The sequence below is a fragment of the Lissotriton vulgaris genome, chromosome 5 (assembly GCF_964263255.1).
Source record: "Lissotriton vulgaris chromosome 5, aLisVul1.2, whole genome shotgun sequence".
Lineage (NCBI taxonomy): Eukaryota > Metazoa > Chordata > Amphibia > Caudata > Salamandridae > Lissotriton > Lissotriton vulgaris.
The window spans coordinates 1602984894-1603011964 of record NC_141693.1 but is presented as its reverse complement, the minus strand read 5'-3'; the positions used below and the strand labels follow the sequence as shown (position 1 = coordinate 1603011964).

General features: G+C 46.7%; 1 protein-coding gene across 1 annotated transcript in view; it reads left to right on the top strand.

Annotated features, from left to right (window-relative positions):
• The window catches only part of IRF9 (interferon regulatory factor 9), a 137374-nt gene extending 111259 nt beyond the window's left edge, over positions 1–26115 (top strand). The window contains exon 9 of the mRNA XM_086923744.1: positions 25034–26115. Coding sequence (XP_086779870.1) covers positions 25034–25177 — 144 coding nt within the window. The 3' untranslated portion in view covers positions 25178–26115. The remainder of the gene's footprint in view (positions 1–25033) is intronic.
• The last annotated feature ends 956 nt before the right edge of the window (positions 26116–27071 follow it).

The following is a 27071-nucleotide window of genomic DNA, read 5'->3' as shown; positions in this document are numbered from 1 at the left end:
CGCCACTAGGCCTTACCCAAGATCTTCCAGTGGGTTCTACGGCCCCGCCTTCGGGCTCGGCTACGGACATTGCTATTGAGCCGCACCCTGCGAAATCGAAACCGAAAGTGAAGACAGCGGTCTCGACGCAAGTGAAAGCACTGGTGCCCCCCTCGAAACCAAAAGTGCGTATTGCTTTGGTCGGCTCAAAGCCCTTGGACCTGTCGGCACAGACGAAGCAAAAGGGCGTTATCGACCAGTCGAGCCGAGCAAATCGGCGCCGAAGACGGTCGACACCGACAAAGGGCTCGGTGATCCGAAGGTTCTCGAGACTCCGCGTCAACAAGACAAGGCCAAGAGCGGCCCGACCCATGAGTCCACGTCTAGTGGTGCCTCGAAGGAATCCGTCGACTCGACGCAGCCGTCCGCCGCTTTCTCCAAGCAAGTGGCATACTCCCTGAAGCGCTTCAAGGACAAGGCCTCAAGTGTCGGGCCAAAAGATCCTCCACCTTCGAAGCCTGTCGATAAACCTCAGAAAGCGTTGACGCCAATTCACTCCACGTAGCCGCCGAAAGTGGCGCTAAAGGCTTTCGCCCCTAGGATGGTCACCAACGTGCCCGAGAAGGTGCCCTCGGTGCCGAAGTCAACGACGGTGGTCCCGGCCTTAAAGCATCGACAATCTTCGTTGGAAGAACAACAAGAACATTTTATCGATGCCGAAACAGGCAGGCTTTCCCTTCATAAGCGGAAAATTGCCCCGGAACAGCCAATGGAGTCCTATAAAATTCTACTGAAGAGGAAGAAGGATTCCACTTCGACCCTTGTTCTTGTGGAACCAATTTCTCCACATGGCCATAATGTCTCACCCACTTATTCAGATGTGGACACTGGGGAAGGTGATGATGATGAGTACAGCTATCCTGTCTACACTGAGCCAGATGATACCAATGAACCCTGGGCAGCTGCTGCAGGTGATCCTCACTCTACCCCAGACACTCAAATGTATGCTGTAAAAACGTCGCCTACAGAGGATTCAGCTGCGTTTAATGCCCTCATTGAAAGGGCAGCTCAAAATCATGACGTCCAGCTTCATGCTGACCCCATTAAAGTAGACTTTCTTTTTTACACCTTTTCCGTCTCAGAGGACTGTCAAGACTCTGCCTATGTTGAAGGTGTCTTGAAGCATGCTGGGGAGATCTTTAAAGAGCCTACGAGAGCCAGGGTGATAAACCCTAGAATTGAGAAGAAGTATAAACCAGCACCTGGTGACCCTACTTACATCAAGGGACAGTTGCCTTTGGACTCTCTTGTTGTTTCTAATGCCCGGAAGAGGGCTAATTCACAAACAACGGGTGATGCTCCTCCCCCAGATAAGGAATCTAAGTCCCCACATGTCCCACACCATTCACCTTCTTCACGATCTGGGATTCTCACTGAATTACCCAAAGTCCCACCTGCAACCCGCCCACATACGGCAGTATCTGGGTGCGACAATAAACACTCTGGCAGCCACAGCACAGCCGAATTCAGTGAGGGTCAGCAGCATTTAATTGCTGATACAAAAATTCAGACCTCAACACTCGCTTCCAGCACGAGTGTTCATGCAGTTGATAGGCATGATGGCCTCCTGCATCTCCATAGTCCCGCACGCGAGACTACCTATGCGTCCGCTTCAGGAGTGCTTAGCACGTCAGTGGACTCAGGCTCACGGGCAGTTGAAGGACCTAGTGTTGGTGAGCGGTCGGGCATACAACTCTCTGCATTGGTGGAATCCACGAAACCTTTGCAAGGGACGACCATTCCAAGAGCCTGTGCCACAGATCGTCCTGACGACGGACGCTTCTCTCCAGGGATGGGGAGCTCATGTACTCCACTACACTGTGCAGGGACTATGGACACCACAGCAAAGGAAGATGCACATCAATGTTCTAGAACTGATGGCGATCTTCCTGGCACTGAAAGCCTTCAAAGTACATCTGTGCAACAAGGTCGTGTTGATCCGGACTGACAACATGACGGCCATGTACTACATTCAGAAGCAGGGAGGAACACACTCTCCACAGTTGTCTCATCTGGCTCAGAGCATGTGGAAGTGGGCCATTCAGAGGAACATCTTCCTCATGGCAGAACACCTCCCAGGCAAGGACAATCAGATGGCGGACCTGCTCAGCAGGTACAGCCACCAAATGCACGAGTGGGAGATACATCCATCTGTACTCCACCTGTACTTCCAAAGGTGGGGTCATCCAGAGATAGACCTGTTCGCCACAAAGGAGAACGCAAAATGCTGAAGCTTTGCCGCCAGGTTTCCACACCCACAGTCGCAAGGCAATGCGATATGGATGAACTGGTCAGGCAAATTTGCGTACGCTTTCCCCCAGCACCTCTAATACCGCTGGTGGCACGCAAGCTGAAGCAGCACTCGATGACTCCCATCCTGGTTGCTCCAACGTGGGCTCGCCAACCATGGTACACCACGTTTCTGGAACTGTCCGTGGTACCGCATCAAAGGCTGCGCCTCACACCCAGGCTTTTGACACAGAGCCATAGCGACATTCAGCATCCAGATCCGCAACAGCTCAACCTGGCGATCTGGCTCCTGAAGTCTTAGAGTTTGGCTACCTCAACTTACCTCCTGACTGTATGGACATCATCTGGGAGGCAAGGAAGCCCACCACCAGAGCATGCTATGCGGCGAAGTGGAAGCGGTTTGTCATTTATTGTGCAGACCACAACATTAACCCGCTGGATGCATCTATTCAAAACAGCGTGACTCGCTCCTCTCTCTCGGGCTGAGTGGTCGCTCCCAGTGTCCCTTGCAGACATTTGGTATCGTAGCGCTGCATTGCTTCTAAATTTGCCAAATCATATTGCCTGCTGTCTGCCTGATTGCCGCTTTGCTTCATTTGCACTTTGGTTATTTTATACTGCTGTTTTCACTTTGTTAGCGCGTTTGCCTCTAGCGCTCTGCTGTGCTCCCCCCTCCGCCTCCATTTTGCTTGTTGTTGTCGTCCTCGTGTGCCCGCCCCGCCTCCCAGCTGAGCCGCCCTCCCACTGACCAGAAATAGCGCTCCCCTACCTGGAGGCGCCGTGACTCGCTCCTCTCTCTCGGGCTGAGTGGTCGCTCCCAGTGTCCCTTGCAGACATTTGGTATCGTAGCGCTGCATTGCTTCTAAATTTGCCAAATCATATTGCCTGCTGTCTGCCTGATTGCCGCTTTGCTTCATTTGCACTTTGGTTATTTTATACTGCTGTTTTCACTTTGTTAGCGCGTTTGCCTCTAGCGCTCCGCTGTGCTCCCCCCTCCGCCTCCATTTTGCTTGTTGTTGTCGTCCTCGTGTGCCCGCCCCGCCTCCCAGCTGAGCCGCCCTCGCCCCTCCCCCTCCACTATCCATTTATGACAGTTGTTCCCGCGCGCAGCGTTTACGCGCAGCGATCGCGCCCAATCCGCGCCGAAGGTGCGCCAAAGGTAAGCCCGTCTATGCCCGTCCGCGCCTGGACCGCGCCCAGCGCCAGACCCCCTGGCCCTCACATTGCCCAGCCCTCCCGCATTACCTACGATGCCTCCACCCTCCTAGCCCTTAACCCCGGCCGCTCCACCAACTGCGTCCAAGCCTCTCCTGGACACACCCATGGACCTTTCTCATGCTACTCCTGCAAATTCATCAGTACCGTCACCAACTCCGCTACGTTCTCACCTCAGATTCCCGACCCCAACCGCCTACAATGCATCCTTCTGAACACCCGATCGGTCCACAGGCACGCCATTGACCTATGGAATCTACTAGACACCATCTCTCCAGACGTCGCCTTCCTAACAGAAACATGGATGAACGCTTCCTCCGCCCCAGACATCACCATTGCCATCCCTGAAGACTATAAGACCACACGCAAGGACCGTACCGGCCACACAGGAGGAGGAATCGCTATCGTCCATAAAAAATCAATCCACATCTCTACCAGCTCTGATGTCAATTTCGCCAACTCTGAACACCTTCACTTCCAGATTCACATCGACGCCAAGACCACACTCCGAGGCACCCTCCTTTACAGGCCACCAGGACCCCGCGCACAATTCAGTGAAGACATCACGGACTTCATCACTCCACACGCGCTCCCCTCCAAAGATTATATCCTTCTGGGAGACCTCAATTTTCACCTTGAAAAGAACAACGACCGCAACACCACCACCCTCTTGGACAACCTTGCCAACCTCGGACTTAAGCAACTGGTCACTTCCCCCACCCACATCGCAGGTCACACTCTCGACCCTATCTTCACCTCCAGCAACCACGTCTCCTTCAGCCACTCTACGGATCTCCTCTGGACTGACCACAGCTGCGTTCACTTTACCTACAACAAGCCTAAACCCATCAACCACCCCCATCCAACTCTGCAAAGAAACTGGAACAAAATCACCATCGACCAGATCTCCTCATCGCTCCTTCTAAACACCCCAGCCCACTCTTCAAACCCCGACCAAGCCGCCACCAACTTCACCCTATGGTTATCCAACAGCGCCGACATCCTAGCACCACTGAAAAAACGACAAAGCAAACCTGGCAGCAAGAAGGCCTCATAGTTCAACGATGATCTTAAGAAGTCCAAGAAACTCTGTCGCTCCCTTGAGAAGGCCTGGAAAAAAGACCCAACCACCAGCACCAAGGACGCCTTCAAAAACGCCACCCGCACACACCACCAACTAATCCGAAAGGCCAAGAAAACCGCCTTCAAGGATCGACTAGACAACAACGCCCACAACAGCAAGGAACTTTTCAACATCGTCAAGGAATTTACCAATCCCTCGGCCAACTCCAACGACATCACCCCCTCTCAAGCCCTCTGCGACTCCCTAGCTTCATTCTTCCACAACAAAATTGCAGACATCCACAACAGCTTCGACAACCAACCCGGAAACCAACCCACCCAACCATATGCTGAACATTCACCCCCCTTGAACATCCTTAACGACTGGAACGCAATCTCCACTGAGGACACCATCCGCCTGATGAACTCCATCCACTCAGGATCCCCCACAGACCCATGCCCTCACCACATCTTCAACAAAGCAGACTCCGTCATAGCACCGCACCTCCGAGACGTCATCAACTGCTCCTTCAACTCCGCCACCTTCCCGGAAAGCTGGAAACACGCTGAACTCAGCGCCCTTCTGAAAAAACCCACTGCGGACCCCACCGAACTCAAAAATTATCGCCCCATCTCGCTCCTTCCATTCCCGGCCAAAGTCATCGAGAAAGCTGTCAACAACCAGCTCGCCGCCTTCCTCGAAGCCAACAAATCCCTCGACTCCTCACAGTCCGGCTTCCGAGCAAAACACAGCACTGAGACCGCCCTCATCGCAGCAACAGACGACATTCGTACTCTACTGGACAATGGAGACACAGTCGCCCTCATCCCCCTCGACCTCTCCGCAGCCTTCGACACAGTCTGCCACAGCACCCTTCTACAGCGCCTCAGAAACATCGGAATACAAGGAAAAGCACTTGAATGGATCACCTCGTTCCTCGCCGGAAGAACCCAGAGAGTCCGCCTTCCACCATTCAAGTCAGAGACCACTGAAGTCATCTGCGGTGTACCACAAGGATCCTCACTCAGCCCCACCCTCTTCAACGTATACATGAGCCCCCTCGCGACCATCGCCCGCCAACACAACCTCAACATCATCTCCTACGCGGATGACACTCAACTGATCCTTTCACTCACCAATGACCCTAGCACCGCCAAAACTAACCTACACGAAGGAATGAAAGAAGTTGCTGAATGGATGAAACACAGCCGTCTGAAACTGAACTCAGATAAAACAGAAGTCCTCATCTTAGGCACATCCCCCTCCGCATGGGACGACTCTTGGTGGCCGGAAGCCCTTGGAAAAGCTCCCATCCCGACAGACCACGCACGGAACCTAGGCGTCATCCTGGATTCCTCCCTTTCAATGAACAGACAAGTCAACGCCGTCTCCTCATCCTGCTTCAACATTCTGCGCATGCTCAAAAAAACATTTCGCTGGATCCCCACCGAAACTAGGAAAACGGTCACCCACGCTCTGGTCACGAGCCGACTGGACTACGGAAACACCCTCTACGCAGGTACTACCGCTAAACTCCAGAAAAAACTCCAACGAATCCAAAACGCCTCAGCCAGGATCATATTAGACATCCCGCGTAAAGAACACATCTCTGGTCACCTGAAAAACCTCCACTGGCTTCCCGTCAATAAGAGGATCACTTTCCGGCTCCTAACCCATGCACACAAAGCACTCTACGAAATCGGACCAGAATGCCTCAACACACGACTGTCCTTCTACACCCCCTCCCGCCAACTACGATCTTCCAACCAAGCCCTCGCCACTGTACCTCGCATCAACAAAACCACCATGGGAGGTAGATCCTTCTCCTACCTGGCAGCTAAAACATGGAACTCACTTCCCACTTACCTTCGCCTTACCCAGAACCACCTAGCATTCAGAAAGCAACTTAAAACGTGGATATTTGACAAGTAATTCTCCACCCCTCCCTAAGCGCCTTGAGACCCCCTGGGTATGTAGTGCGCTATATAAATTCTATGACTTGACTTGACTTGACTTGACATCTCTTGCATCTGTACAAATGTAATCTGGCCTATGCTTCCATTCGTATACATTTATCCGCAATGGCTGCTTATCTCCAAAACAGACAGCACCTCTCACTTTTCAGGGTGCCTGCCATTAAAGCCTTTCTGGAAGGACTCAAACGAGTCATTCCTCCGCGGACGCCACCAGCTCCAGAGTGGAACCTCAATGTGGTCCTCACCAGGCTGATGGGTCCCCCTTTTGAACCACTGCATTCCTGCGAGATTCAATTCTTGACGTGGAAAGTGGCTTTCCTTATAGCGATTACGTCGCTACGACGAGTTAGTGAACTCCAGGCCCTAACTATCCAAGAGCCATTTATTCAAATTCATTCCAACAGGGTGGTGCTTCGCACTAACCCTAAATTCCTTCCTGAGGTAGTGTCTCAGTTCCATATCAACCAGACTATAGAACTACCTGTGTTCTTCCAAAATCGAGTCACTTGCGGAGAGAATGCTCCACACACTTGACGTCAAAAGGGCCCTAATGTACTACATTGATATGACCAAAGATTTTAGGAAGACTAAACAACTATTTGTTGCCTTTGAACCACAACACAAAGTAAACCCATTTCCAAGGCTGGTATAGCCAGGAGGATCGTTAAATGTATTCAGATCTGCTATCAGAGAGCCAAGCGCACTCTCACCATTCCACCACGGGCCCACTCCACCCGAAAGTTGGGGGCCTCCATGGCTTTCCTTGGAAATATTCCTTTGGAAGACATATGTAGAGCAGCCACATGGTCTACCACACACACATTTACAAAACATTACTGTGTTGATGTGCACACCAAACAGCAGGCAGCTGTAGGGCAGGCTGTTCTAAAAACACTTTTCCAAACTGCTGCAGCTGGCACGGGCGGCCGCCGTTAATGGAGGGACTGCTATGTATTCTATGCACAGATATGAATTCAGCAGCCCACATGCCTCGAACCGAATATGCTACTTACCAGTATGCATCTGTTCTTGGCATGTAGGGCTGCTGACATTCATATCGCCGCCCTCCTCCCTGGCGCCTGTAGCGGCTGCAGCACTCACACATACTTCTGGCATGGTCATCATTCACTTAGTTTCACTCCATCTTGGCCACAATGGCTAAAAACAATCTGAGGATGGAGTCGATGCCCATGCGCACTGTAGTCCAGGGGAGGAGCCACCTATCTCGTGATACTTCGAAGACTCTTCCAGGACAACAATGTGCGATCATCCGGACCCAACACTAGGCGGCGATCTATGCACAGATATGAATGTCAGCAGCCCTACATGCCAAGAACAGATGCATACTGGTAAGTAGCATATTCGACACCCCGTGAGGTAACGGGAACAACCTGAACACAAAGAAGCTTGGAGTGGTGACGTAACCCTCCGCACCTAATGATGCACAGGAAGAGCGCGGACCAAACCGCGCCAATGCTAAAGCACCGGAACGGAGCGAACAGCGACCAAACTGAAGATAGCGAAGCATGAGGACTCAAGCAGAAGACCACCCCGATGGTCGCCCCACAAAGCCGACCCCTCAGACGGTCGCAGGAACAGTTCAAACAGTCACACGACGTGACGCACCCAAGAAGCCGGCCAGCCAGATGGCCGCACCAAGAAGCCGACCCACCAGGGGGCCGCGAAAGGAGGTGACCGAAGCAAGGGTCAACAAACCGTAACACAGCAAGTATCCCGCAAGAGGACCAAAGATAGCCTGCCAGCATCGGCAGAGTGGACCGGCCAGAGGTCCAAGAAGTTCGAGCACCAAGACAGTCCACGAACAGTGACAAGCGAACTTCAACAACCACAATTCAACATTCAAGTCGGAAGAGAAGATCGCAACGACCGGTCCAGTCGCAGACGTGAAGGAGACAGTGTCCGTGAACCAGGACCAGACCTGAGGGAAACGGGTGGAGTGCACGCCGCCTCGAGAAGTCTGGTTAGGAAGGTGATTCTAAGACTGGTCAACTAACTCTTAGCTCCAAGAAGAGGCCACTTGAGGCGCCAGCACCTCCTCTTCCTCCAAAGAAGAGAGACATTGCAACCTTTCCATTAAGGGTCCCTTCTCCACCACCTCCCCATACTGTTCCCCCTCCTCCTCCACCTCATCCACCACATAATTCGCCTACACCATCCACTAATCCAGATGATGATGTAGATACAGACTCAGATAACACAGGTGGGGGTGCACATGACCCAGCAGGGACCAATAGTCTCCCTCAGTCACCTAATCCATGGGATGATTACAACACCCCTGATGTGCCTAACGTCCCACAAGATGATGTATACCCTTCCAGACCTTCTCCACCAGAGGTCACTATAGGTTTTAACCTACTAGTCCAAAACGCTTCCCAGTACCATGGGGTTGACTTACACACCTATACTGTGGAGGAAGATTTCCTATTAGACACTTTTATAACACAGAAATGTCTACTGCCATTTTGCCAATGCTTAAAGGGGTCATGAAGCCGCAACAGAGGTTTTTAAGGATCCTGTCAGGGCTAGGGTCCTTAACCCTCGCATAGAGAAAAAATATAAAGCTGCCCATACAGATCCAGTTTACATTAAAGTTTCAGCACCATTAGATTCTTTAGTAGTGTCTAATGCACGTAAACGTGCTAATTCTCAGACATCAGGTGAGGCTTCACCACCAGATAAAGAATCTAAGCTCCTTGACGCCTCCGGTAAACGAACAGCGTTCAGGCAGCTAACATTTGGCGCATTGCCAACACCCAAGCGTTGTTGGCAAGATATGACAGGGCACATTATGATGAACTGGAGTCCATAATGCAGCATCTACCAGACAAATATAAAAATAGGGCCAATTAACTTTTACAGGAAGGTAAAAATATTACTAATACTTCCATTCGCTGTGCCCTAGATGCTGCAGATACTGCCTCAAGGGCAATCCATACCAGCACCCTTTAACGTAGACATGACTGGCTACGTATTTCAGGTTTTAAACCTGAGGTACAAAACTCCATCCTTAATCATCCATTCGATGAGACACATTTATTTGGTCCAAATGTTGACGTGTCTTTAGAAAAAATGAAAAAAGACACTGATACAGCAAAATCTATGGGAGCCTTGCAGCAGCAAGCTCTCAGACGTTCTTTTCGTCGCTCATCATAAAGAGGCAACACAAGAGGCTACTCCTCGGAAAGTCTCTCCACTTCTTACAAGACCCTCTAGCCAATCCACATTCACTAAGGGCTACCAGAGAGGGGATTACAGGGGTAACAACAACAAAGGCAGAGGCAAAACAAACAACTCCCGCTCTGCCTCCACCCCTACAAAATGACTTTCTTCCCCTTCCCCCCCCAGCATTCCACTCCTGTGGGGGAAGACTGCAACAATTCCTTCCTGCCTGGACCAACATCACATCAGACAGGTGGGTGCGACAAAATATTCAGTCAGGTTACTTTCTAGAACTAAAATCTACCCCCAAACATACCATCCAAACAGCGTCCAATGTCACAAGAACATCTATCACTGTTGAAGCAAGCAGTAATATCTCTGCTAGAAAAAAGTGCAATAGAACCAGTTCTTCTGCACCAACAAAACAAAGGAGTTTACTCTCTATATTTTCTAATCCCAAGGAAGGACAGCTATCTAAGGCTTATTCTGGACCTCAGACCGCTAAACATATACATACAGTCAGACCATTTTCACATGGTCACACTCCAACAAGTCCTTCCGCTCCTGTTACAAAACGACTTCCTTGCTGCTCTAGAGATCAAGGACGCATACATCCACATTCCCATTCACAAGGTTCACAGGAAGTATCTGAGATTTGTAATAGACGGGCAGCACTATCAATTCCAAGTGCTCCCATTCGGAGTCACAACAGCACCAAGAGTATTCACCAAATGCCTAGCAGTAGTGGCAGCACATTTACGAAGACAGCAGATCCATGTCTTCACGTACCTCGACGACTGGCTCATAAAAGCCAGCTCATACAACCAGTGTGAAACTCACTCATGCCACGATCCAACTGCTCCACAACTTGGGGTTCACAATAAACCACACCAAGTCTCATCTGCAACCATCCAAAGTACAACAGTAAACACCTCCACAGCGCTAGCTTATCCCACTCCAGCAAGGATAGCCAGCATGCAGACTCTTCTGACAAACTTTCAGCCACAACACTCCCTTCCAGCATGAGTGTTCATGCAACTCATAGGGATGATGGCCTCTTGCATTTTCATAGCACCCCATGCAAGACTTCAAATGCGTCCTCTCCAAGAGTGCTTATCACGTCAATGGAACCAGGGTCAAGGTCAATTAACAGACCTAGTGTTGGTAGACAGTCGGACTCATCGCTCTCTGCAGTGGTGGAACACCAAAAACCTTTCCAAGGGACGACTGTTCCTAGAGCCAGTTCCTCAGATAATCTTGACTGCGGACGCATCGCTCTCCGGTTGGGGTCCCACCTACTGCAACACACCATGCAAGGCAGGTGGACACCGCAACAAAAGTTGCTATTCATCAATCATCTGGAGTTACTAGCTATATTCCTAGCACTAAAAGCTTTCCAAAAGCAAGTATCAAACAGAGCTGTGGTAGTCCGCATGGACAACATAACAGCCATGTATTACATACAGAAACAGGGAGGCACACACTCCCTGCAACTCTCTCAACTAGCACAGAATATATGGCGGTGGGCTATACCTCAAAACATATTCCTTCTAGCCCAGCATGTTCTAGGCGTATAAAAATGCCATAGCGGATCTGTTAAGTCGTCCGACACAACAGACGCACAAGTGGGAACTTCATATGCAAGTTCTTCGACCATTCTTTCAGATTTGGGGACAACCTCAGATAGATCCATTTGCCACCCACGAAAACACCAAATGCCCAAGCTTCGCCGCCAGATATCCACACCCACTGTCCAAAGGCAATGTGATATGGATGAACTGGTCAAACAGATTTGCGTACGCTTTTCCAGCTCTACCACTCATGCCACTTGTAGTACGCAAACTACAGCAGCATTCTCTGACCCTCATCCTAGTTGCTCCAACGTGGGCCAGACAGCCGTGGTACACCACACTGCTACAACTGTCTGTAGTACCGCACCAAAAATTGCACCTCTCGCCACACCTCTTAACACAGAACCGTGGAGAGATCAGACACCCGGACCCAGCTCAGCTCAACCTTGCGATCTGGCTCCTGAAATCCTAGAATTTGGTTATCTGAACCTTCCTCCAGACTGCATGAATGTCATAAAAGAAGCTAGACGTGCAACCACTAGGGCATGTTATGCAGTCAAGTGGAAACGCTTTGTAATATATTGTCACAACAACAATATTATTCCTCTAGACAAGTCTATTCAACACATCATAGGATACTTACTGCATCTCCAAACATGTAACTTCGCCTACACGTCTATTAGACTACATCTTGCTGCAATAGCAACATATCTGCAAAACAGACAGCATCTATCTTTGTTCAGAGTGCCTGCCATTAAAGCCTTTATGGAAGGCCTTAAGAGAATAATTCCTCCCAGAGAGCCACCTTCACCTGTGTGGAATTTAAACATTGTTCTCACACGGCTAATGGGACCTCCCTTCGAACACTTACACAAATGTGAACTACAATTTTTAACATGGAAGGTTGCGTTCCTAGTAGCTATTACTTCTCTGTGGAGAGTTAGTGAACTACAAGCACTAACCATTCAAGAACCCTTCTTGCAAATGCATCATAATAAGGTAGTACCACGTACTAATCCAAAATTCCTACCCAAAGTCATTTCTCCCTTCCACTTCAATCAATCTGTGGAACTGCCCATTTTCTTCTCGCAACCACAGACAGTAGCAGAAAGAGCTCTTCACATCCTGGATGTCAAAAGAGCATTGCTATACTACTTCAAGAGGACACAACCCTTTCGTAAGACAAAACAACTTTTTGTGTCTATCTCACCACCACACAAGGGTAATCCCATTTCAAAATCTGGGATAGGTAGATGGATTGTCAAATGCATACAGATTTGTTACCACAAAGCTAAACGTACGGTTCGAGGCATATGAGCTGCAGATACTACACTTTGCATTAGATTGCCACCTGGTGTTGGGCTCGGATGATTGCATGTTGTTGTCGTCTTGGAAGAAGTCTTTTGTAGTCACAAGATAGGTGACTCCTCCCTTGGACGATAGTGCGCATGATCCTCCTAAAGCCCACTCTACAAGAAAGATAGGGCCTTCAATGGCATTTTTAGGGAAGATTCCCCTAGATGTCATCTGCAGAGCAGCTACATGGTCTACACCGCGCACATTCACAAAATATTATTGTGTAGATGTGCAAACCAAACAACAAGCTAATGTGGGCCAGGTTGTTCTCAAAACATTATTTCAAACTACTGCAACAGATAGGGGTGGTCGCCGCTAAGAGTAGGTACTGCTACACAATCTATGCACAGTGTGTAACCTGGAGCTCATATGCCTCGAACGGAAAATGCTACTTACCAGTATGCATCTGTTCTTGGCATGTAGAGCTGCAGCGTTACACACGCCCACCCGCCTCCCCCGCTACCCTAGTCTGTTCCAGTATTATCTTAATTAGATACAGATTACATGGGGATCCTTCCTTCTCTTGCAAAGCTCCATCATTTCCCTAATGGCGAAAAACAATCTGAGGATGGAGCTGATGCCCATGCACAATGTGGTCCAAAGGAGGAGCCACCTATCTCATGACTTCCAAAGAACTTTTCAGGACAACAACAAACTGCAAACATCCAGGCCCAACACTAGGTGGCGATCTATGCACAGTGTGTAACTGCAGCTCTACATGCCAAGAACAGATGCATACTGGTGAGTAGCATTTTCCTTACCCTGTGAGCATCTGCTTGTAGCGTAAAGCACTGTAAATTCACATGCGGCCACCCACTTCGCCGGACACCTGTGGCTCTGGCTGCAGAACTCTTGTGACTTGAAAGACTTCTTGAACAAAAACAAGTTCCAAATGTCCGAACCCAGCACTAGATGGCAGCAGTATGCACAACATGTGAATCTATAGCATACTCACTACAAAGAAATGTATACAGGGTAATTTTTATTTTTCTCCCTCCTCATCCACATTCCTTGTCCCATTACTTACTAATGCAATTGTAAGGCTCTGCTTCACTATAGGCATCCCTTTCCTAAGCATATGTTTTCTCTTTTTACTAACACCCCACCCCCCCTTTAACTATTTAAAAGGTATAATTTTAAAGCACTTCCTTTTTAGGTTTCGCCTGGCGTCCGCTGCGCAGCAGCGTTCGCGCAGGCGAAATCTTATGTTGGAACAGTATGGCTTTGTCCCGCCTCTCTCTTCCATTGGCTAGCTCCATAAATGGAGGCTAGCCATTGGAAGAGAGATCTGTCCGTCATTGTCCGAAGCGATTCGTGGGCATTCGGGTGATTTTTTTTTTTCCCCTCTCCGCCCCTTTTAAAACGTCATGCGGCGGTGGGCGGATGTTTTTTTCTTTTTTTCCCATGATGTTTTGGCCATTTTGGACGTGTGTTTTTCAGGGGTGGGTTGCGCGATTTCAGTCCTCTCCTTATCAGGTTAGCAGCATTTTGTTTATTTACGTCTGCGTGACGTGTGTTTTGCAGGGGTGGGTTGCGCGATTTCAGTCCTCTCCTTATCCGGTAAGCAGCATTTTGTTTATTTACGTCTTTGCGTGTCTCGTTGCTGTCGTCCTCTGTTCCCGGATTGCCCGCCTCCTGTCGATCGCTCCCAGTGCCATCCAGCCACATTGCCCAATGCCCACCCGTCCAGTATCATCGCTTGATCAAGCCCGTCCTTTGATTGCTCTGTGTCCCTGTCCCTCCCCTCTTATCTGATTTCCCCCCCTCCCGTTTTCCCGCGAGTCATGCTGTGGATTGTATGTTAATACCCCGCAGGACGAGCGAGCCGCCTCTTCTCTTACCCTGGCAGCTGAAAGGGTCTGAGGAATGCCAGATATTCAGAGGTAGTGGCACCACCCATGCCCCCAGACTCCCCCACTGATTCCAGGCCCCCTTTCAGGCCCCCTTTCTCCCAGCGCGCAGGAGAGCAGGCTGCGGTGGTGACATCCGGGGTGGGCAGGCCGCTCTCCTTACGCAAATGGATGCTTGTGAGCAGTGGCTGCAATACTTCACTGCGGGGAGTTGTGAAATGAGGAAATATACGGTGTTTGCTTTGTGAAAAACAGCCCTTTACCACTTGATCACAGGTCGAGCACGCTTCCCAGGTTGGTCCAGCAGCATACGTACCCAGGGGTTTCTTTCGCATGCATCTATCTTTTTATATGTTTTTGCTGAATGTTTTTTCGATTTCTTGTTACGTGTGGTGCCTAGAACTTTTTTATTTATTTCTGCAGCGACTAGCTGGTGGTTTAAACATGACTGTTAATTCCAAAGTGTGTAAGACAAAGAGCTGTTGGAAACGCCCAGGATCCACAGTGATGAGTGTAGACCCAAACCTCCAGCACTTCTCATAAAAAAGTCATTACATAGTTATCGGCTGCACTAAAGTAGGAGCGGGAGTCTGGCATCCGAGGTGTGAGATTGTTGGTGATGTGGGTTATGTTCGTATTTATCGGAGAAAAGTATAATATTTCCTGGAGTAAAACTCCTGCATGGCGCAGATTGGTTGGCTGGATCTCGGGGTAGTGGCTTTTCGGTTTTGGGTTATAGTGCGAATAGAATAAACAGAATGTCCTAGCTCCAAGAAAGGTAATCACTGGAGAGGAGCTAACATGCCACAGAAAAACAAAAAAACGGTTGCTGGCACACTAGAATTAAAACTAGCCACTGGCAATTACCATTTTCAATTAATTGTGTTTTTACCATCTATTGCTCCAAACAGAGGCTGGCCATGCACAGGTATAAACGTGGTCTTATTCTAGTAAAAACAGTCCAACCTGAACTGCCAGGCCAAGTCCCCCCCCCACTCCCCCAAATACTTGGTCACCAGCAATCCCAGACTGCTGCAGCACTGGCTCTCTTCAATGGGGTTTAGTTTGAGTCCTGTGGCACATGGAGCATGCGCCCCTCTCCTGGTCAGACCAGACACACTTATGGTGTCTCATATAGTAAATCGAAAAAAGTGATGGGTTGAATGCTTTGATCTCAGCTACTGGTCATTTACTGTGTCCACATCCCAGTTAATCATTTATTGTTTACTATGCCACTCCAGACTGAAAACAGCTATTTGCAAATCGGATTTAGTTGTGCTATAATGGGAAGAGCAAAGTCTTAATTGCTGGGTCTCATGCTGTGTAGACTGGAAGACAAGTGGTCCCAGAAAGCTGGTTATATGCGCCAGTGTTTCTGTTTACTCTTCTGTGCGTGACTTTGTAAAAACAGTCTAGTGACCAGTTGTAAGTCCCACCCTCTAGGTGTTGATCGCCCCTCAGTCTGAGCCACCGGTTCTGTGCTATAGTGGCACTCTGTGTAGGTAGGGAGAGCATGGGAAAATCTGTTGAGTGACAAGCTGGATTCTTATTTGTTCTAGGTAAATAAAGCCTTGGGACTGACTTGCCAGTTTCTAGGCTCTTTTTAGGTGCTTATGCACTCTAAACCCAGTCTTCCTAAGTATCTGCAGCTCCTGAGATGGCATCCTTCAGCCAGCCTGGGCTCTACATGCTTGCAGCATTTCATCAGAACACATGTGCAGCCCTCTGGTGAATAGTTGGCCAGTCCGTACACAGTAGGCCTCACCCTTTTAATGTGTCAAGAGCGCTGGAGTGTCTATCTCTTTACCATGAAATCCACCTGTTTGAATTGGAACGCCTGTGATCTGTGGAAAAGCTTATAACCAGAGGTGTCATAAGCTCTTGAGGCCCATGTGCTTTTAACAACTCTTCTGTGTGTGGGCGTCAAGAAAGCTGTGGAGATCTGCTGTAAGCCCTGTTCTTCCAGGTTTGCAAAGGGTTTCGTCACCTGTCACCGGGCTGCACCTGCGCTCAGCTGCTTTCCTATGCTTGATGGGATATGAATGCACCAGAATTGCCTCACTGAAAGCCCTGTCCGAGCTCTTGACCCATAATCCATCTGCCACCAGTTCTACCTTCTATTAGCTGCTTTTCTGTGCTTGGCAGTGGTGTATGGATGAGGGTTCCTGTAACTTGATGAAAGCCTCAATAGCTTTGTGTGTTTAGAACTCTTGACCCTGCATTCCTGAGCCCCCGGTTCTTCCGCCTTTGAACTGCTTTTCTGGGCACGAACTCAAGTTGTAGGCACAGCTCTGTGGTGACCTACTGTAATTCTCTTCACATTCAACAGCCCTTATTTTCTATAGCTTCTGCGATCTCATGAACGTCCATTGCCTACAAATGGTCTCCATTACACTTCTGTCTGCCTTTGTGTGCATGACATTAGGATATGGTAGAAGCTTTTTGATCTTCTCTTCGCTTCTTCCTCTGCGTGTGACACTTCTGAGGCTGTAGCTCTCTGTCCAAGGTTTTAGCTTTTTTTGTTGTGCTTCATCAGGACTGTGTTATGCAGCAACCTCGTGTCTAGTCATACATATTGTGAGGCTCTGGGTGTGTGTGTGTGTGGCTCAGGGTGTGTGTGTGTGTGTGTGTGGCTCTGGGTGGATGTGTGTGTGTGTGTGTGTGGCTCTGTGTGTGTGTGTGTGTGTGTGTGGCTCTGTGTGTGTGTGTGTGTCTCTCGGTGTGTGTGTGGCTCTGGGTGTGTGTGTGTGTGGCTGGCTCTGGGTGTGTGTGTGGTAGTAATTGCTGTCTGCTGAGCTCGTCCAGTAGGGTACAATAGGTCTTACATTTGCGAGAGATTAAGCTATTGGCAATGTAAATGACAATGCCATTTATTTATCTGTTTTCAAAACCAACACATAAATAAAAATGTTGTCAATTACAATGCCAATAGCTCTAACTTTTGCAAAGGCGAAACCGTTGCATTGTAAATGCTTGTTTCGAAGTGCTGGGCCTATAAATAACATTTTGTCATTTTTTTTATAAAATGTATTTTTACATGGTGCATTTACCCGTGAGAGCAGTGTAGGTGTACAGGATGTTCTTGCTCATTGGTCCATGGTTTCCTTGGATCAGACCTCACACTGAGAGAGATTGCGCTGAAGGGGGACGAACTCGCTACTTTAACATTGGATCACAATCAAGGAACACTGAAGTCACTGTAGTGAGTGGGCGGCTTGTGCAGAAGAAGAGAACAGGGGTAATATTCCGTACCAATAAGACTGTGTAATTGGAGCAGAGCATCGGAAAACTCGCCTTGTGGAAATACAAGATATAGGGCAAAAAGTGTGTTGGTTCACATTTTTTAAACCAAATTAAAAAATGTTGTACCAATATTGTTTGTGTGAACATAAATGGCAATTAATTAAGCAGTGCAGAGCCCACATATGCATGAAAAAAAGACATATAGATATCCCAATTACCAAAAAAAGGTAAAATGCAGTTTGGTTTCTAAAAGGAATTGGAACATTACATTAGAATGTTTACAATGGAGTACTCCGAGCTTCTACGGGCCAGCAGAAGCCCCCAGAGCAACATTCCAATGTTGTTTTGCTCTCAGCTGCTCCTGTGAACAAAAGCCTCTCGGAGCCTGAGGGGATTTAAACCTACTCAGGCTCGCCTTTGTTTTTAGTAATTAGAACATTCTGCCCTCTATAAGCCGAATGTTCTAAAAGCCTTAGAGCCCTCCTAGTGGGCTCTACTGGCTATTGAGGCCCGCTACCTTGTTAGGCCCTCGCCTTCGGCTTTGGCCTTAAACGCTGTAGCGGGCCTTTAATGGCCGGTAGTGTCGGTTAGGTCGGGCTCCTATAGTCAAACATTCTGGAGGACAAGGGACCTTTTCGAAGGAAACCATGACTCATCACTTATTGTTCAGGCATCAAAGGGTTTGCCTGCTGGAATAATATCAATAGAATTGGAGATTTCCTCTTTATTTTTCTTTTGATTTCCTTCCATTGGCGGAGAGGTTGTTTTAGGTTAAAAGAAAAAGTAACAAAAGAAGAAAAGGAAAAAGGAACAGAAGATGTCTAACAGAAGGGGTCCTCCCTCCATAGGAGCCTAACGCCGAGATAGGTCATTTAATTTGATGCAGAAATTTGGAAATACAGCCAAAACAGAGAAATATATCGTACTCTTTCTCTATATGAGGCGAATTAACGGATCTGAAGAATCAGCTACTCTCTAGGAGTTCAGACTTATCTTGCAGCATGCCTGAGAAACACCTTCAAGTGATGGATATAATCAATTTCGGAAGCTTTTATCAAACAACAAGAGAATGAGGGTAGATAAGTTTTTCCTATGAGATCAGATTATTCTCAGACTTCATGCACTTCTGTTTCATTCTCTTTGTCCTCCGAAAATTAAGGTGATGATAATATGGAGTTTGGTGCTGAAACTCACACTCTGTACGTGGGTGATGAATAAACAAAAGGGGCCAGAGATAAAGAAGGGACTACAAGGCACTTATGTGTTAAGACGAGAACCCTCACTCACCCGAGGGTGACATGCTTCATCATTGGGTCCCCTCTTCACACTGGGACCTCACAGTACCAGTGTGGGCTACAACTCTCTCGCAAGAAAGGAGCGGGTGTTGTCCCTAATTCTGCAGATAATAATTAATTTACGGGGAGGGAGAGGCTTCGTGCAACAAATCAAAAAAGTGAATTAAAAGTAGAATTGGAAATGGCTACAGAAAAGCTTCTTACGCTTGACACGATATGATGACTGTCTAACTATGTTCAGTACTCTGTACTTAATGTTTTAATGTTGAATTATCTGCAATTTACACATGTGGTGATTGGAACTTTCTTATCAATAAACAAAACAGTTTAAAAAAAAAGTGAATTAAAACTATCTCTTGGTGGGCAAAACAACTTTTATTCTGGTGCCCCCCAATGGATAGTTTATCCACCATTCACCTAAATAGTGTGATTTTCAAGATATTGGAGTGGTACAGTTTTATTAAAAAGAGTGGTTAGTACTCCAATTAAGCCCCTTCATAGTGTGAGTTTATAATATATGGAGTTAGGTGTGCCAAAGGGAGATATATGCAGAAACAAGAATTGAAGTGCTGAATTTCCAATATGTGTGCATATCTTCAGCTCCCAAAGGATGTTGAACAACCTTCCACAAGTGGGGACAGTTGCAAGCAATTTAAATCCCTGGTGTCCAAGTCTCGAATGAATCCTGCTATACAAGATCTTCTGAAGAGGGAATGTAGAGGGCCGGAAAATTCATCAGTTCCTTAGTTTACGGGGAGAATGTGTCCAACAGGAAAAGGGGATATGTATCTTCTACAGAAGTCAGTAGTGGAGCCACTCATCAAATTTCACTACTGGCAGAGCTATATTGGATTTGGTGGATAGAAGAGCATATGCATCTCTGAGATGAGCTTATTCTGGGCTGCACATGGCAATGAGAGCTAGAATGTACTGTGTGAACACTTCTCAGACTTCGGTAAAAGGTTTTCAGCCCTGATCTGTGGCAATTTAAGATGGTTCTCAATTTTGTGCCGCAATACAGAATGATACCAAGCATCTGTCGGATATCACACTTGATCATTTAAATTCCTTTTCCATGGCAGCATGAGGGATGGTAGCTGCTAGAAGGCAATGTGATTTAAGAGATTGGTGGGAGGACGTAGCAGAGAGAGGCTGTTTAATTAACATGCTACTTTAAGGTGATAAGCTATTTGGTGAAGAGCAGGAAGATGTAATTCGTAAGTCCTTCTAGAACTAAAAACATGAACAATTTCTTTAGTACTGGTCTAGGTATTTTTACAGAAGTAGAAAGTCATATTAAAATTCAAGAAATAAAAGGTATGACCTATCTTCCAATAGATCACAATTTCATCCCAGTCAGCAAAACAATGACTCTAAGAATTTTCAGAAGTCTAAGAAAAACCCATACCAGCATTCCTATTACTGCATCAAGGGTTTGGAAGGGAAAGTTGAACGACAACTTTCACGAAGTGTGGTTGAGCTCAATCAAGGGCCAAAATTCAACTCAAGTAATATCCCTTGGATATTCCTTAGAGTTTTAGGGTCATCCGCCACAAGCTAGCTTCCTACAAAAATTCTTGTGTTGAAGACACCCAAAACAAATGAGCATTGGCAAAGCCAAAAATGTCTTGCCTATGCAAAATCTATTGGCTTTGTCAATTTTTCTTGACCATGTTGTTCAGCAACACATTTTTTCTGCAGCACATTTGTAGTGCAGAATGGCTTACAATAAAAACGCATAATTTTTTATTTTTTTACTTGCAGCCGTAGCTGCGGGGATGTACAGAATGGCTAAAAACACTGAGAAATCCAAATAGCTCTTGTGTATTCAAGAGCTATTTGATGGGAGGGACAAGCAACACAGGACAGTTACCGCATTGTTGGTTACCCCCATCGCACCAATCCAGTGTGCTACAATAGCTGCCAAACAACTCTGTGTAAAGGCATATACATGCTCTGGTCCTGGCTTTGTAATCCACAGTATTTAGCATGCCATGAATTACATGTCTATATTCCTTATTTGGCAATTCAAAATACAGGTCCCAGAATGCAAAGAACTCTAGCTGTTAGTGTCCCTAATCAAATGGGACTATCTTGCAGCTATGCCAACTCTTTCATAAAAATCCAGAACAAACCAAATCATTTTTTGCACATTGAGCAAATGAAATATATATATATTGTTTGCAGACACTGGTTATTTCTGAAATGTTATTTGGCAAATGCCAATGCATGTTTTATTATTAGAGTAAGTAGAAAATTGTGCAGGGTGCCAGGCCGAACTTTTCTGCGGACAGTTTAATCTCTTGATTTTACCTACGGTACTTGCTACAGTGTAGGTTTTTTTCATGAGTAATTGTCTTGTTAATGTTGTGTAAGTACTGGGAGTCCTCAGTACTTTACTTCCGAGGCAGTTGCTTGTCATACTGTGCTTCCACGTTCTCTTCGGTACATGCCTGAAGGTAAATTCATGTTTTGGGAGTCATCTTTCCAATGCAACATCTAAATGATAATGAGTTCTGTTGACATATAGTTGGTGCTACATGGCAAACATCCTTATTCTTTTCTTTTAAAAAACACAAAAACATCCTGCCAAGCAAAAGGTAACCCTTCCAGATGAACATGAAGTAATGGTATGAATGAGAGTGAAATTGGAGTTTCTGCGTCAACTTCAACATCCAGTGATTCTGAGCAAATCACTTAATTGCCCCCTGACAGAAAATGACTTTGTGAAGTGAAACTGGTGCTCAAGTAAAGCGCTCCAATGCAACTTTGAAGTCAGCCGAAAGCAAAACAAACACCAGGTTCCCTTGAAGACACAGTTTGACATTTGACCTCTAACTTTTAATGCACAGCAAATGTGACAAGATAAAAACAAGATGTAAAGGCCTGTTTACAGAAAGTGAGTTTGTGGAAGAATACAGTAAACTTGGTTTAGGCCACGGGAGGGACAAACAAACTTGAAAGCCTCAAGCAAATTAAACCAGAAAATATAAAGCCGTAAAATGTGAGTTACAAACCACAAAGCCAATGGTAAGCAACATGCGGAACACATTCCTATGTCAGCTTCTGAAAGTTCCCAAGATGTCTTTAGTAAACCAGGCAGCTGGTAAGCTGTGACATAAAAAGCCTTAGAGTAGAATGTGTTGATTCTGATGGACGAGAATTCCAGTGTGGGGAGAAGAACAAAGTCCGAGGTGGTATTTGTTAAAATTCAGAAGATGATCGTCTTATTGACTTGAAAGGCCTAAATGTGTTTCAAGATGAGTACCCTGTAACAGATAATTACTTTGGGAACAGAGGAAGATTATTTGGCATCAGCAGATCTGCTGTAAACCTGTCTGCATTTACTAATATGAAAGGAACATCAGCGGGACCTAGGTTTGCAACAGGAGGGAATCACTGACATTACTGGGTATTACCGTAAGCCCTCACCTAGACGACTAATTCATTGTCTCCAATCCTGGTTAAAATTAGTAGAGAATGTTCAAAAACCTGTACAACCCTCGAAAGCTTTGAGTTTCAACTCAACTAAATCATCCCGTTAGCCATGGTAGTCTATCTCTTTGATATTGTACACATGGAACCATTGGTTCACTTCACATTCCAGTATAGGAGGCCGATATCTCAGAATTTCAAGGCTATAATTCCAGTAACGAGGACTGTAAAGAAACAACTACATTAGTAGGGAATTCTTATGAAGCTCCAGTTAAGTATTAACAACCGATGCCAGCAAGAACGGTTAAAAAGCAGTATTGGACTCAGAGATGGTTCACGGTCATTGGCCATTTTAGGAGAAGTCAATCTTCAAACTGAAGAGAACAGATGACAGTCTGGAAGGCTCGACAGATCTTGAGAGAAGAGGCTCAGGGTGCACAAGTCGTCATCAGGAAGAGACTTGGATCACATTGTCTTACCTGAACAGATAGTTTGGGCAGGGTCTCAATCCTTGAACAAGGCAGTTTGGCAACTTTCAAGTTGGGCAGAAAGGAAGGTTCTCAGGATGATTCATATCCAAGGGAAAGAACCGGTTTCCTTCCTCTGAAAATCTTAAAATGACAACTCGTATGTCGATAAATTTGAAGGAGATTTGAGAGTCTGACAGTAGATTTCTTTGGAGATCACCAGAATGCTCAGGTCTTACAAATGTGTCTCCTGATTCTAACCTTCATTGGTGATGGAAGTGTATATTGGCCCAAGTCCTTGCGGTACGCCTTCTCTCCTAGCCCTCTGGCACCTCGAGTAATATAGAAAAGCTAGAGAGAATAAGCAGATATATTATTAGTTTGTCCAAACTGGGCCAGAAGGTAGTGGTTTTCTCTTCTAGGGGAAAATGTTGCTTCCTCTATTATCGCTCCAGTGGCATAAACTACACATTTAGAAGTTGAAAAGAAGGGACCTACAAAGTTAGATCTTTCTCTTGCTGTATCTAATTTCAACCAATCCTGAAAGGAGGAGTCTACTAAAAAGTCTTATAGTTATCACTAGGCTTCTTTTAATAAGTGGTGTGCATCGAAGAATCTGTCTCTGATATGTTGTGCTCCAAAACATATTCTGAGGATTTCACATTACTATAACAGACATTTGTGCTGAAGCCACTTGGGCAAGCCCTTGTACGTTTGTGAAGTATTGCAGGTTAAATGTAGCTGAAGGATCTGAAATGCAAATTGCTATAAAGGTTTTTGAATGCACATAGACACCTTAATTCAGTGTTGCTTTCCAACACCGGTACTTTCGGCCTGTTGTTAAGGGCGGGGATGCCCCGCCCCTCCACCTTTTTACAATGCACGAAGAGTGTCTGTCAGGCTGAGCAAAATTCAGTCTGAGAGGCCCTCTTCATCTTTGGGTCAGGCAGCCAAGCGCTGTACACACACTCGATCTGAAGGCCCTTGGCTGCCTGAGCAGACATTTGCTGGCCAAAAGATTTCACAGCCCGGGAGGCGTGACCTCCCGAGACCCGCAAAGTCTTCTGTGAGCCGAAGGGGAGTGTCACTGATGGGCTTGGACTTGGGTGCTTCAGTTTTAAGCCCTGAAATGCCCGCAGCGTGCTGCCTACCAGTGACATTTGTCACAGATTGGGGTGGGGTCTGCATCTCTCACTGCCTCCATCTCACTCTGTGACGAGGTAAGGAAGATCCTTCTCTCATTGGCTGCCCAATGACCAGGTCAGCCAATGATGAGAGGCGGCAAGATCTTCCTTCCGTCCCTTCCTTACCTGAAACCTCTACGAAACAGCCAAGGCGTTCTCCCTTCCGCCACCTAATGTCCCCGCCGTTCAAAGTAAGTTCTTATTGAATGTTCAATGCATGTGGGTTTGTACCTGTATGTGCGCATGTTTGCTGTAAAAGGATGTGTGCATGGGTATGTGCTTGTGAATGGTGGGTGTATGTGTGCACGTTTGAGAATGGGTGTGAGTGTGCATGTGATTGGTGTATGTGGAAGAGTATGCGTGTTTGTGCCCACCCTGCCACTGCTGCATAATACGGTCCGCCACTGGGTTCACATTGTCTCAAATTTATTTAGCACTCAAATTACATGTTGATTAATGTTCTCTTCTCAAGGACATTATGCCTCGGTATATCTGCAGTAGTAAATGGGATGAGGGATGTGGATGAGGGGGTACTGGTAATTTTCATTACTCCAATTCCATGTTTCTTGTCTCAGTACTTTCTTTAACACCCTCCCACCCTTCCTAATTTCATGACGTTCTAATGAGGGGTGGGGTCTTGGTAGGGAAAGGAGGTTGGATACATCTGTTAGTGTTTTAACGTCATTATCTTTACATACTAAAGGGTGTGGGCGTTTTTAGTATAAAGGGAAAAACTGTTTGAGAAATGCAGCCTGTGTTAGTGTACTGGGACAAGGAGCATGGAATCGGAGTAATGAAGATCGCTGGTAGTAATGAAGCATTCATTGCTGTTTGATAATATTAGATGGCCATGTTCCTCTCCATGTCCTGGTATGACTTCTCTAACACATATCTGCTTTTGTCTGGCAGGTGGAGCAGATGTTGGCTCTGCAGCAGCTGACACAGGACGTCTCCGAGACCTTCAGCAACTCCATCACTCTCTTTCCCAACCCAGAGTCTGAAGAGCTTCTCTTCCAGTCTACGGATGAGCATGTGCTCTTAAGCCTGGCGTGAACAGGGATAAGAAGAAACCAGACATGCCTACTAGAGATGGTGTATATACTGTTTACCCTCACAGTTTTCTATGATGGTCCTGGCTAGCCTGGAAACTGTTTTAGGCTCCTGTGTGTACCGACCCCTTTTCCTGAGTAGGCAGCAGTAGTGATGTAGGGGCTTCTGTTTCACTCTTAGCCCTCCTTCCCAAACCTTCTCCCATAGCTCTTTGCTGAAGTCTTTTGTATGTATGTAGATATGTAAATTTTTGATATACCAATGTGTGTAAATAACTAAAGAGAATTGCACCTTTAGGATCTCGAAGTATGTAATAAGGAGAAAGGACAGAATCCATTGCCAGCACATTGTGAAATGTTTACGTTGTTAAGGAACACTGATCACAACCCACCTCCCTTTCCCCACCCCTCCCTTCGCCTGAGGTAAGGTGTACCTGTAAGCACTGGTTCCCTGGAGAAAGCGCATCACATTTGTATATTCAGTTCATCCGTTTATGCTTGTTTTGATCTTACAATCACGCTATCTACTTGCGTGTGCTTCTAGGGCCCCATATAGCACTTGAGGAGTCTGACCACGAGGGAGAAGAGAAGACAAACTCTTTGGCCATAGTGGCTGTGGCTGGGGTGGAGCAAGGCATTTATCTTTCTGTTTTTCCTCTCCTCAAAATCCATGCTTCAAATTGCACTTATTGTGGAGCTGGGGCCTGAATATTATTTGCAATATTAACATTTTTGGGAACAGTTCCTAAGTGCTTTAGACTCCTGCGCAACAATGGTGGGTTGGCTGGCTCAATCAGTTATTTCTCAAGCATTATAGTAGATTCACTACTCCTATAGACTGTGGCTGCTAGACTGAATGCTCCTGTTCACCATGTACACTATGCACTTTTCAATCTTCTTTGTGAATATGGTTTTTACCTTTGCAAATAAAATCTTACAAAACTATCCCCCACCTGTGTCTTTTGGCAGTTTTGAATCCTGGTGCAGGAGGAAGAAGGGAGAGGCAACAGAATATTGGGGCTGGAGAGAACCCAACTTACTGGGACGTTGATGGCTTCAATATGATTCTCATTAGACAAAGGTGGGGTGGTGACCACCTGATTATAGTGTCATCCTGTGCCAACGTATATTGGGCTGTCCTCTGAGACCAGCAAACCAGGACATTTTAAGGGTTCCTGACTGACCAGCGCTTTCTTTGTGGCCAAGAGGTTTGGGTCAGAGTCAGTCCCAGGCTTGTCTGGAGTTCACCCCATTTCCCAATAGACTCCTTTTGGTTTTGACTGAATACTTCAACTGCCTTATGCCACACCAAGGTGAACTTGTATGTGCAAATGTAAGAAACTGGAAAATTAGTTGGGGTGGGCGACTACTCATCTCAAGGAATAATTACAACCCTTGTCAGGGTGGACCACTTAATTCACTAAATAATCCTGTGTTCAACACCAGTAGTTATGCCACAGAGAAGATTTACATTGGAGGCAATGTTTAAAGCATTTATGCAGTAGCAAAACAGTAATAAAGTCAAAATACAATGCATGAAAAATTCCAAACCAATTTAGAAAAATTGAGTACATTTTAATAAACAAATGGACACCAAAACAATAAAACAAAATCCAATAAGAGGGACCAGAGATATACTTATTTTTAAGGATTTAAATTACAATTGCACAAAAAAACATTAAGAGAAAAATACCCGGGTCAACTGGTCATATTAGTCTGAAATTTTAGGCCAACCATGGTGCAGCACAGGTCGGTAGCAACAACTAGGTTCGACCAGTTCAGAAGTTTTACCATGGGACTTAGTTACGAAAATGGTAGTTCAAAATCTTCAGCGGGACAAGGCAGGAGGCCTCCACCAAGGAGGGCTCTATGAGGTCAAATAGCCTTTGTAGAAGGTC